This window comes from Mercurialis annua, linkage group LG4 (genome assembly GCF_937616625.2).
Source record: "Mercurialis annua linkage group LG4, ddMerAnnu1.2, whole genome shotgun sequence".
Classification (NCBI taxonomy): domain Eukaryota; kingdom Viridiplantae; phylum Streptophyta; class Magnoliopsida; order Malpighiales; family Euphorbiaceae; genus Mercurialis; species Mercurialis annua.
Window position 1 is genome coordinate 19466821 of NC_065573.1, and position 14200 is coordinate 19481020.

A 14200-nucleotide genomic window follows, 5' to 3' on the forward strand; every position below is an offset into this window, starting at 1 on the left:
TCATTTGGTGCCAATCTTTTAGCTTGTAATCTGTTGTTTTTGACAAGTGAAGATGCCCATGGGGTTTATGGCTAGGCCCATTGCTCAATGCCAAATTTAAGTTACTTTTAGGAGAATTGCTTTTGCAATGTTTCGAGTCTTTAGACTTGGAGCGTAAATATGGTTTGAAATTGAAGTTCTCTTTTGTACTACAAAGAGGAGTAGATTTCCATTTTTCGGGCTAGGTCCAAGTAAGAATTTAAAAGTGCTTATACTAAATGGCTCGTTATGTCCATCAACCCAATTGCATTCATACTCTCATTCGAATAGCCCATTACTAAAAGAAAGCCTACAAGGCTATTATGGATAGGTGGCGGACATACAAAATTTTTCAATAGCCCTCTTTCATTTAGTATTAATCAATATGAATATTATGAGATAATTTATAGCAACTCTATATGTGAAGGAGAGAGGGACATGCAAAATTACAATAATAATATTCAGTAAAATTTAATTTTAATAGAAAAATATGGATATAAATTAGGAATAATTACAGAGTTGAGCATTTTATGGGCCCAAATTTCATGCGCTACTTTTTTTCCCAAAAATATTCAGATTCATGCTAATTTTCCTTAAAAAATTACATCACCACCTACTTTTGATGACGTCAGCACGCATTACGCGCGCTAACATCAGAGGGCGTCAGCGGGCCTAACACGCGTCAGGCCTGCTGACGCCTAGTCTAGTGCACCAGCTTGGTGCACTAACACATTGACCCGGGTGTATTTGTTTTAAATGAACAAAATAGATCAATGGCATTTTTTTATTTTATTAAATATAATAAAAATATTATTTATATATTTCTTTTCAAAAAAATTATTTATATATTTATTTATTTAAATTATGCCAAAAAATAATCTATTTTATATAAATTTAAAAAATATTAATATTAAATTTAATTTAAAAAATAAAAATATATTAAATATTACTCCCTCCGTCCCGTTTCGTTTGTCCTATTTTTTATTTTTATTGTCCTAAAATAAATGTCGCAATTGTATTAAGGATACAAATACTTTTCTTTTTTATCTTTAATATTAATGGATATAATTTATTTATTAATGTGTATAATAATAGTATATTTGACTGTTTTATATTTTCTATGCAAGATTTAATTTTTTTATTATACTCCTTCCGTCATATAAAAATAGGCCAATTTGAATTTGTACGGAAATTAAGAACTGAAACTTAAATTAGTTAGTGTTAAGTAATTTTTTTATACCTTTAAATTAATTATTTAGATATTTTAAATAGTCATAATTTATGTTTTAAAAACACCCATTGTTTATTGAGATTATAAATATATTTTGAGAAACTAAGTTTGTTGTTAATATTTGTATTGAATTAAGTGATTATTAATAATGATTGAAAGAATATAATTTGAGTGGTTAAATTGATGAATGATAAATTTGACATCTCTACTAAACTAATAAAATTAAAATGAAAATTTGACCTATATTAATAGCAATTTGACTTATCTTTGTGGCACAGAGAGAGTATAAAAATATTTTTCACTATATTTAACATTATGTTTAGTGCATTGAGTACATTTGTCCTTCTCAATATATACTTTTAAATTATAATTTAATATCCAAGAAATATAATAAAAATATGAAAGGAAGAGTATAATTTTTTTTTTCAATATGTGTAAAAATTGAAATAGGGCAAACAAAAAGGGAGGGAGGGAGTATTATATTTATACATCTACGATCATATTTGATACATCTCCGATAAATATGTAATACATATCTGATACATTTCCGAGACATATACGATACATTTCTGATACATATTTGATACATTGTCGATATATATTTCATACATATTTGATTGTTCAAAACTTTGTTTTATTTACATCTCCAATACATATTCAATACATCTCCGATATATATCCAATAAATCTCCAATACGTATATATGATATATTTCCGAGACGTGTGGGGATTTTTTTTATATATATATTATACATGTTTGATACATATCTAATATCTAATTTATACATAATTGATATATTGTTTTTATTAAATTTATACACGATAGATATATTTTTTAAATATAATTAATAAACATATCGCTTATACATAATATTTACATGGTAAATACATTAATTAGATATATCGTTTACACATAATTTATACATAATATGTATATTTTTTACCACATTATTTCTATATGATTTATACATTTTTGTAATAATTAATATATTTCTAATATAAAATTTATATATAGTAAATACATTATTTATGCATCAGACCCGTGTTCGGTATGTATAAACAATGTATCTCATAAATAACTCATTAATTATATTTTTTTATAATTGTATAATTTGTGTACTTTTATGTTTTTAAAATTTAATCAAAAAATTAATATATTTATTTTTAAAATTAAAATTAAAATTAATTTTAGTATTTTTTAAAATTTTAGAATCGTATCTTTTGTGTATTTTCATATTTTTAAAATTTAATCAAAAATTTATTTATTTATATTTTTAAAACTAAAATTAATATTAAAATTAATTTTCATATTTTTAAAATTTATATAACATAAATAACTCATAAATTACATTTTTATAATTGTATAATTTGTGTATTTTTATATTTTTAAAATTTAATCAAAATTTAATATATTTATTTTTAAAATTAAAATTAATTTTAGTATTTTTCAAAATTTATATAGCATAAATAAATTTTTATATAATTTAAGTGAATATATTATTTATATTTTAAAAAAAGAAATACATAAATTAGTTTTAAGAAATAAAATAAAACAAACACATGCATCAATTAACTGATGCATATGTTAACAGGGCTGACCTATGCGTCAGCCCTGCACTGACGCGCGTCAGACCTGATGCGCGTCAGTCATTTATTCAAAAGTAAACAACATTTTTTACGTATTAGTTATAAACTTTTGTTAAAAAATGATACGCGTGTAAATAGTGAAGAAAAGATGGTACACGTGTAAATAGTATGCCTTTTTAGTATAGTTTTGAAAGATACTCTATAAATTATGGTACCTTCAAACAGAAGTTCGATGAGTGGTATTGAATTTTTTAAATTAACAGAAGAGGATTGATAAAACAAAAAGAAGAATTAGTCATAATAACTAATGCACATCATGTATATTTGTAGAAATTAAATTTACCGTATTCAAAAAAGGTTAGAAAATTAAGAGTATGTTTTTGAATAAAAAATACTAAAGCTTTAAAATGAGTTAATTTGAATAGAAGTTATACAATCCACGAAAAAGTATAAGTTGATTTATATAAAAATTATAATTTACTATACATTTTAATTTGTTATGTATTTCTTTTCTAATTAGTATTTTAAGCTAATATAAAATGTACTTTAAGCTTTACTATAAAATTAATTTAGCATCAAATTTCTTTATCAGGTGAAATTGTAGATGGCTAATATATTGGCTATTAGCAAAGTTTAAACTAAAATGGAAAATAGGATTAGTAGTTTAGATTAAAAATATAAGTGAGGTAGCCTACCTACCTTGCATCCGTCCCTGGATGTTGAATCCATTAAAACGAATATAGATGAAGTAGAATAGAGTTCGAATCCATTAGTAATAAAAATACAATAATCAAATTAGGATTTATTACAGAGTAGTGTGGCGTTGAATGATTTAAACGAAGATAAATGGAGATTAGAGCAAAGATTAGGGTTTGAATCTTCAAACGAAGAGAGAAGACGAAGAGAGTTTTTTGGTTTTAGAAATGAAAGGGAGTGAGAGAGACTGCGAAGATTTTGGAAGATAGAATTGGGGATTCATTTTTTAGGGGATAGAAAATACCAAATAGCCACTCCCCTCTATAGGTAAAACGACGTGGTTTTAATATTTTTGGTTATCTTTTCGGTTCGGTTAACCGACCCTTAAATCCAAACCATAACCGAAAACTGGAAATTTTAAAAATTCTAAACCAAACCACACTGTTTTAACCATTATAACTGCCCCACAATTTTTTTCAGTTCGGTTTACCGGTTTAATTTGATTTTTGCTCAGTCCTAGGAATATTTAATGATTAAAAAAATAAAAATTTCCTATTATAAATATTCATTAGTTTGTTATAAATATAACATAGCATAACCAATGCATAAGATAAACACTCGTGTAAATAATATTGGACGGTAAAAACGATCCACTTGAAAAGAAATTTTAAATCTTGAAATCAAATTAGTCTATTGAAATAAGTGATTAAAACTAGAGATAAATTTTATTTAATAGATTCAATTCAGATTAAACATATCATGATAAAATTTGTTTAAACCTAATATTTAAATAATTTTACTTATGTTTAAATAATTTTTAAAAATAAATATAATTGAATGAAAATTTTCAAAAATATGGCCTATGCAGGTTTCGAACCTGCGACCTTCGCGTTATTAGCACGACGCTCTAACCAACTGAGCTAATAGGCCTTTATGTTCGGATGAAAGAAAATTTAATAAAAATAACTAGAAGTGTTTATGGGCAAAAGTGAGGAAGTGGCGATGAATATGAGGTATTAAAGTGAAAATAACATCAAAAATCCATTAAAAAACCAGACAACTAATATCTGCAAACAGACAATTGAGGGCCAAAATTAGTTATTAAAACTGACAAAATTTTGTAACAAATTTGAAATATCTTAAAAATATAGCTCATAAGCAATCAATCACATCAAATTGAAATGCAACTCATCATCATCCACTGGCTTTGCTTCCATATTTAAAAAATTTCCATAATTGTCAAAAAGTTGTATCCTTTTTTAATTTCAATTCACTGCCAATGCCCAATTGTGTCTCTAGGCATTGAGACAAGAAGCAAAGCCAGCTATAGCTCACTTATATTATACAAGAAATGAAAGCTGATATAACTATTTATTACTATAATATATAAATTGCAGGCACGACTCATACTTTCGGTAGTGATTGTCAGTGTTGTACAAACCGAATGTGCTCACCCGTTTTACTACTCAACCGGTTCATATGTTATATATATATGATGTGTGTAATTGTCTTTCGAAACAATATAAAAATAAAAATAGATTACTCTTGAGAACTCCTACGTATGTTATAACGGAATTAAAAATAAGGTATCAAATAGTTTCAAAATTAGATACCAAATTAATTCAAAGTGAGGTATCAAACTGTTTAAAAGTGAGTGCCAAATTATTAGCGGAACTAAGGAAGTACCAAATCATTAGCGAAATTAAAAGTTAAGTAAATTATGAATTATAATATGACATATGTAGCGGAAAGACCCTCACGTGAAGGGCTACTTTGGCATCGGCTCTCTCTCCTTAGTTAATTACCGAGGCGCGGAGCGGCATACCTAACCTCATCGGACCTCAAAGTAATTTATTTTAAAAATAATAATTAAATTCCATAATTAAATATGTATATTTTTTTTAAAAAAATAAGTTATAATTAAATTTACAGTAAATGATCAATTTGATCTATGAACTTGTAATTTAGGATTAAATAATTCATTTTCATTAAAAATAAAATATTTAGATCAATTAACGAAAAAATAAAATAGTTTAGGATAGTGGTGAAAGGAAGGTTCTTTAGGGTTAGGGCAGTACGGAGAAAGGCATGAAAAGGTTTCTTGTGGGAGTGGAGATGAGATGATGTTTGTTAACGAAGAGTAAGCTTCCTGGATTGGATTTCACTTTCTTTCTTTTCTTGTCTCTACTCTACACTTTTCCACCTAATCTATTTACAATCTCGACAATAGAGGAGAGTATCGGTCGGTTCGGTTCGATTCCGACCGAAACCGACGGTGCCAAACTTTCTTAAATCTCACACCAAATCGTAGTTATTTTCACCAAATAATAAACGCTTTTTGACTGGAATTTTTGGTCGGTTCAGTTCGGTTCGGTTTTAAATTTTGGTTTTGATTTATTTTATAGATTAAATAAAAATCTTAATTTTTGTGGTAAAATAACAAAAAAAATTAGACAAAAAATCAAAAAAAATCTTTAATTTTGTTGAAAAGTTAGGTTTGGTTGGTTTTTAGTTATTTCGGTTTTACAACCTTCTAAACCAAACCGTTTTCCGAACTCCAAAGTTTTCAAATATGAGATTGAACCAAACCGTTTCCACCGAAGAACTGAACAAAATTTCGGCACGGTTCAATTTTTTTGGTTTAGTTCTATTCTTGCTTAGCCCTAATCAACAATTTTTCATCATAAGAAGTGAAATTTAGGGTTTCAGTTCTTGTGCGGAAAATATTTATTTTGAATCATCCTCTGGTGTAAACAACACATGCCGGCTATTGAACTCGGTAGGTAATTGAACTTTTACAATGTTTTAATATGGATATTATAATTTATTTTGTTTTTTTTTATTATCAAAGTTATAATTTATTTCACCGGAAGTCACTTGCCAAAAATTAATGCCGAATAATCATTTTGTTTTTTCTATTTCAAAAGTCAGCACATTTTAGAAATAAAATTTATAGTTTAGTATCCTTTTTAAAATAAAATTTATATTTTGATGAGCATTTTGAATTTATTTATAAAATTAAAAAATAATTTTCCAAAGGGAACGTGTCGGTAAAATGAAACGATAACTTTACTAAACAAAAAGAAACAAAATGAAGTATAAAATTTAAAGAAAAGTTTAGAGACCTATAGAGTTTAATACCTAGTAAATGCCAATTAATGAAATGACTAGTGATGGAATACCATAAAATCTCACATCGCCAAGAGAAGAAAAGACTCACACGTTCGCCCATAGATATAGGGTCTAAAGTCACTCTCAAGAATACGTACTATTCCTTGTAATTAATACACAATTCATAAACTATTATACCCTTACTGACTTAAGTGTCATAGTGGACCCGACACTACTAAAAAACTGTGTTTTACCGACAGATTTTAGTGACGGATTCAAAATCCGTCGTTAAATCTTTTTTACCGACGGATATGAAATCTGTTGCTAAATTGTCATTTAAATTAGCGGGAATCTTCCCGCCAACTTTAGCGACGGAAAATCCGTCGCTAAAGTTGGCGGGAACACTCCGGCCAATTATGTTTGACTTAGTGACCATTTTTTAACGATTTGAAACTTAGTACCCTTTTTGTAATATTGGAATAACTCAGTGACCTAGGCAGTTTAATATCCTCCAAATATCCTTCATAGAAGCGTCTTTTTGGTTGGAGTGGTTAAATAACCGAGGAAATATAATCGAAGCAGGGCCATTTACTATCTAACATTTGCAATGAATGTATTCCAGGCATCCATATCTACACACCAGCGATTTCTAATACCCCTCCAAACATCGGAAAATTTGGTGACATTCCCTTTTAACAGACAGTTCTAATTAGAAATTTCTAAACAAGACGAAACAACATCGAACCACAGAGAACAATCTCCGCTAGTTCTCAACTTCCACACCCACTTAATGAGAAGGCTTTGATTTCTAATATAGAGATTAGTAATCTCCAAGCCTCCTTCCTCATAATCTTTACATATTTTAGCCTATGAAACCTTACTAAGAATTACAAGATTGGAAATATTATCCTTCCATAGAAAATGACTCATATAAGATTCCAACATGTTTATAATCTGATTCGGCATTCTATGAACAGACATAAAATAAACCGGGATGCTAAAAAGAACAGATTTCATTAGAACAAGTCTTCTCGCTGGAGATAGAAGATTTTCTTTCCAAAGCGCTAGCCGACCCTCAAAACCGTTCAACAACATAATTCCAAGTCCCCACAGATTTCTGAGAGGCAGGCCCAAATATCTAACAGGGAAAGAATCAACTTTACAACCCACTATCTCTGCTGCCAGCAATAAGTCAATCTCTGAAACATTAATTTTCATAATAGAGCTCTTATGGAAATTTATAGTTAACCCCGAAATTAACTTATAACATCGAAGAATCTTTATCAGATTTTGCAGCTGCTATGATAAGGAATGTAGAATAACGTGTCATCTGCAAACTGGAGTAAAAAAATCGAATGTTAATCAGCAGAAAAACAGAACCCTCTGATGCAATCCATCTCTGCCGCTTTATCTAATAGGCATTTCAGCGCTTCCACCGCAATTAAAAACAGATAAGGAGAGGCAGGGTCTCCTTGTCTGATTCCTCGTTTCAAATCAAAAGGCTCCACATGACTGCCATTTACTAACACAGACGTAGTTGCCGTTGATAAGCAAACCCACATCAAATCAAGCCATTTTTGTGGAAATTAATTGTTACTACTTAAATATTTTTTCTGAGCTAATTTTTGCAAAACTGTATATATATTTTTTAAACAATTAGTATATTTTTATGTGCAATTAATTTATCTCTAATATTTCGTCACTGAAGTACAATTAAATTCTCCCAGAAGAAACAAAACAGAAATTACATTTTGGGATTAAAATACATGTAAATATTGATTTCACGTGTTAAACTTGAGATTTGTTTTCATAGGATGATCATAGTAGTGGAAGGCTATAGTTTTGCAAAAGGACAAACAACTGGTTTGGGCATGAATGAGTACTTGTTGCGTATGCTTTGCTCATTTCTAATGTTTCTGTAATCCAACGCTGACAAGCACGACACAGCTACATATATATCAGCAACCACCAATCAACACACTAATTAAGGCTACTCAACTCTCATTTTTCCAATTCTATATAATATTAATTGTCTTATCAATTTCAAGATTAAACTCTAAATTAAAATTTGTACATGATGCATGATAATTTTTTTTGTAAATGTCCAACTATAAATGTTCAGCATGTTATATATATAAGATGTAAATGTTCAGCATGTTGTATAAATGTTCAGCTCAAACTTAAACTCGGTTCAAATTTTAAATATTATATTTGAACTTGATTCATTTAAATATTACAGTGTTTATATTCTTCTGGCCTTCAGCTTGTGCATATTTTGTTTAAATACTAAACAAGCCGAGTTCGAGCTCTTTCATTGAAAGAGCTAAAAGAGCCAAACTCGAACTCGACTCGTTTAGCATTAAATGAATAAAGAGAAACGAAACCCGTTTAACCTATGAGTTAGTACACGAGCTCTTGATTGAACTCATATACGAGTTAGTTCTCGAGTTCATATACGAGCTAACTCATGAGTTCATATGCGAGCTCGATTGCAAGCTCATATATGAGCTTTTTGTAACGAACTGAACCTCTACTTAGATCATACTTGATTTATTTAATTTAACATAAATTAAAGTTCAAACTCATTTGTTTAGACTCAATAAAAAATTAAAGCCGAGCTCTTACCGTGCTGCTCAGTTCATTTGCGATGTGATATTAACGTGGCGGGTGAATGGCCATCTTTCTTGTCATCGGCCACCAGTTATTTGCAGTTTTTTCATTCATTAATAACCTAAATAGATAAAGATAAGCCTATGTTTGCTTAAAATTTAAGCTTAATCATTAAAAAATAGGGTTAATTCCAATAAAATACCAAACGTTTGAGAATTTTGTCAGTTATAACCAAACCTTTCAAAATTGTCTAGTTTAGCCAATTTTGAGATATTTAGAACCCTTTTTAATCATTTGCGAAAAAAAATCGAAATTTTTATCATTCGTGAATGTGTCAAACTAACCGGTTTTAATTGATATGGAATATTTGATACATTTTTTTAGCATAATCAATCAAAATCAGCTACTTTAGCCCATTAACGAATGACATTTTTTTTTTGACTTTTTTCGCGAATGGCTAAAAAAGGTTCTAAATATCCCAAAAATGGCTAAACTAGATAATTTTGAAAGGTTTGGCTATAACTGACAAAACTCGCAAACGTTTGGTATTTTATTGAGATTAACCCTAAAAAGTATTCTATTTTTTATTTTTATGGTTTAAACTTTCAAAATCATCCTAGCTCATTTTTTTAAGTCTCAGTTAAAATTGTAGCAAATTACTAAAATTGGAATGAAAAAAAATTTTAAATATGTTTTTTATATTTAAATTTTTTGATGGTAAAAAGAGAAATTAAAAGAATATGATGAAATATAAAGGACACTATTTAAATTTGTTTTACTCTAATTTGAACAAATGATTACAATAAAACTTAAAGTCAAAAAATAAATTAAAATTGGATCATAAACAAATATATTCGAAAATGTGAGATGCTTTTAAATTATTAAACTTAAAATTTAGAGCATCATTAGGAAAGAAAAAGAGTGATCTTGATATTTGTAAATGATATATATGTTAGCATAAATAAGGTCGAAAATGACAAATCACATTAGCTAATTCATAATACTTTGACTTGACAACACTCAACTAATTTATAAGAAAACAAAAATTCTAAACCAAATTAATAGATTAAAAAAACAAATAACAGCTAATCTATATAATTTATTTTCTCAACATTTTTAATCATGAAAATATATTGAAAGAAGAAGGTAGAAGATGAACTTCAACAATTGCATGCTTATAATCAAACTTTAGCCCACTAAAAAAAAAAGTAACTCCAGAAATGTTAGATTAAAAACCTAATACATTTTCTTTTAGAATCTGAACCTTATAAACTAGCTAGAAACATAAAAAAAAAACAAATATATTTTGATCTTAAAAATTGTCCATAATTAATTTAAAAAGACCCATGAAACGATGAACATCAATCCCAATAGTAAATCCTAAGTCAGCAATTGCTTACATACTGAAATCAGGTCCCATCTACAAGTCAACTTCATCATCATCCTCATCATCATATCATCATCATCACCATGCAGCTTACTAGCTAGACCAACTAAACAAACTGTCAGAACGTTCTGTTATTGTTTACTGGTTATTTGGATGATCTCCTTTACTAAGTTTCAGCCCATAATTCTCCCAAAAATTTTCTCCATCACTCATCATGAAACGAAAACAGCTATCACCTACTGCGTTAGAGTTTGCTGGTGATGAACTTTCTTGACCTTGATCATTGATTTCACAGTAGGGTCCTGATCCTTGGTTGTACATTGACTGATGATGATCATTGCTTTGGAAATTATAGCAATTCTCTTTGCGTTTCTTGCTGTGATTCTCCTTGGTTTTTCTCATGAAATTGTTGATGATTTCCCATTTTTCCTTGCACATTAAGGCACTTTTTTCGTATCCTAAGCAGGAAATTTTAGCTGCAATTTCTTCCCATAGAGCCTCCTCTTCTTCAATGCACCCACAGTGATTGAATCTTGATTCCATGCCGGCTCTTAGTTGCATTAGTCTTGTAATCTCGGAATCCGGCCAGCTTTGATGTTCACTAATCTTGACAATAGTTTGATCACTTTCATTGAGATTTTCGCTCGTGTTTCGAATGATCTCGTTCGGATGAGGAGATGAAGCATCTAATTGATCTCTTCCTGTTATTTTTTGCAAGGCTTCCATTAGCGTAGCGTCGCGAGCTTCGATCCATGCTCGTTCTTTAGCCCAAAACTTGTGCTCTCTATCAATTCTTGCACACTCTTGTTTTCTCCATTCTTCCTCTCTTGAGATTCTTTCTTGTTCTTTTTGTTCAATAGTTTTTGTCAACTTCTCCAACCAAGATTCTTGCTTTTCGATTAGTTTCCTCATTTGCGAATCGATGAACTCTTTAATCTTCGCCTTCCAATTCCTCCCGTCTCTTCTCTTCTTCTTCCTCTCCGTCGAATCATTCTCCACTAGTGCATCCGTGCTTAAATCATTTTCTTCCGAAGAAGAAGTACCGAATTCCGACGAATTAGAGAGGCTAAGACTATCACAAAGCTTTTGAGAGTGGAAGATTTCTTGATTTGGTTGGATAGTATTTGAATTGTGAAATTGAAGAGTAGTACTATTTGCTACAAATTGGGTACTATTTGGGAGCATTGAAGTGGAGTTGCTTGTTTCTCCATAAAGAGCTTCAAGTTGTCTAAAGAATCTATAATGCTTACCATCTTGTCTTCCTGCTTTTCCTTCTTTAGTCTTCTTGTAATATTTGTACAAATTTTCAAATTTTTCTCTGCATTTCTTGCCATTTCTTTGATACCCATGTTCTTCAGACAAGATCCTGAATCATAAATTATAAACAAAATGAGAAAACACAAAGAATAATGAAATAATGACACATCAACAGTAACTCTAGATTGAAATGTGGAGTACCCAAGAAATTTCATGTGATAATGATGAATCAATACTGTTCATAATTTGCATAATAATGACAAAAGCTAGCTTAATAGGGATGTTATGATGGTTGCTGTTTGGTATATAAAGTATTGTATGAGATGGGTCAGCCATTTTTAAGGAAATGAAGAAAAAACTTGCACCAGAAATAAGGGTACAGATTTTCAAATGGAAAAGCTAGTCAGAAATGGAGCTATATACCCATTTTTCATACAAAAATACATCAGAAGATACAGAAATTTTAACACCTGATGATCAGTCTGTGACTGTGCAGTCATTTTCTTTAGTCTAAACACATTTTTTTCTTCATAATATTAAGTTTTTTTTTTATCAGCAAAACAGAAACATAATGATTAATGAACATTTTTTTTTTTATAAGAGTTCTATAACAAAAAAGCTATATGGTTTGCATCATCTTACTAATAATCAGGACAAACAACTCATTCCTTCATCATTACCATAAACATGGAGGACAGAACAAAAATAATTTTTGTTTATCAGAAACAAAAGTTATTCAAGAAAGAAAGGAAAAAAAAATAATTTAAAGGGTTTTCAAGAAACAAGACCATGAACACTTATATACTGTTTTTAAACTTTCATTTATATATGATACACAGTTACTATGAAAAAAAGAAAATAATTCAAGAAAATTAGTAGTTAAAAATGAAGAGAAAGCAGTTTGGTTAATTATAACTAAAGATTTTTTAATTTTTTTTTGGAAGTGATAGGTTAAGAAATTGAGTTAGGGTAAGAGAGTATGAGAAGTATAATACCTAGAAACCTCATCCCACAAAGGACCCTTTTGATTAGCCTCTTTAAACTTGGAATCAAGACGAGATCTGATCTCAAGAAGAGTTAAAGTCTCTTGCCTCGGCCATCTTCCAGTACCACCGTCACCACCAAAAGAACAACCACCCTCCGCCTCTAGCCCACTCAGTGTTCCACTACTATTAGCAGCACCACTCACAGCTCCAGAAGAAGGAACACAACCACCACCACCACCACCAGCAGCAGCAGCGCTAGAGTCAGAGTGGAACTCATGTAACCCTCCCCCGCCGCCGCGATGCATCATATACATCATGTCATAGGGCTGGCCGTGTGGCAGCAGCGGCGGCGGGTGGAGACTCCTGTGGATACTGGAGAAGAGATGATCAGGAGGCGGCGGCGGAGGCGGTGGAGGGAAATGATTAAGAGTAGGTCTTCCACTTATGAATTGCCTGAGATCTATATTATACTGGCTATGGTGATTGTGATGATGATCTTCCATTTACATTGATTTTCTTGATTCTTGAATTCAAGAACTATCAAGAACAAGAACAAGAAGAAGAAGAAAAAGAAGGGTTTTGAGAGAGAGAGAGAGAGAAGAGAAAGTTAGCGGCAGAATCGGATCGTGTCGTCCACGAAAAAGCTGGAATTTAAGCACAGGACAATGGTCCCATTGTCTCTTTCAAGTGTTAATGTGTTGGTGTTTGTATGTGTAGCGTAAACTTATACTACGTGTAACTATATATTATATATACGAACCATTTTGCTATACACTCAAACAAAAATGGAAAAACCAGTTGCTGTTGCTTCCTTCGATCTGTCTTGGAGTTAAAAATACACGCAACATTTTTCCACCTTAATTTGTTCTTCTGCAATCATGCATTATCTAGTTAACATTAATTTAAGTTGACTTTATGGTTTAAATTAGTTTTGGCACCAACGAATTATTGATTAGGAAGTGGATTCTGAAGCTTACATCAATCTATAAATTTGTTGATTAATAATGAATTAATTTCATATCATAACGGTTGTCGATTTAATAAGGTTTAAATATAAAAAGAAAAAGAGACAAATGTTCTTTAATATATTTATTAATGAAAAACTGCCCCCATAGAAGCTAAGGCTTACAAACATATATGAAAATAATTGAACACTAAAGGCAAAATAAATTTGTTAACTCACAATTTTAATGTTTTTGTCAAATATATTAGACTAATGCCTCAGAAAATCCCAACCTTTTAGCCCCATTTCAATTATACCATGACGTTAAAAACTGGTCAATTTTACCTTATTTTGTATTTTTATGTTTCAATTGT

At 30.0% G+C, this 14200-nt stretch overlaps 1 protein-coding gene and 1 non-coding gene across 2 annotated transcripts; both read right to left on the minus strand.

The window, feature by feature from the left end:
* Window positions 1-4388: 4388 nt before the first annotated feature.
* On the minus strand, window positions 4389-4462 carry TRNAI-AAU (transfer RNA isoleucine (anticodon AAU)). The gene has a single exon. It is a non-coding gene; the product is annotated as a tRNA-Ile (tRNA).
* A 6074-nt stretch (window positions 4463-10536) lies between these two features.
* Window positions 10537-13583, minus strand: LOC126676313 (trihelix transcription factor PTL). The gene is made up of 2 exons (XM_050370491.2): window positions 12893-13583; window positions 10537-12006 (listed from the first exon to the last, which is right to left on the minus strand). The coding sequence occupies exons 1-2, from the start codon at window positions 13384-13386 to the stop codon at window positions 10779-10781; spliced, it is 1722 nt and encodes a 573-aa protein (XP_050226448.1). The 5' UTR covers window positions 13387-13583; the 3' UTR covers window positions 10537-10778.
* Window positions 13584-14200: the final 617 nt, after the last annotated feature.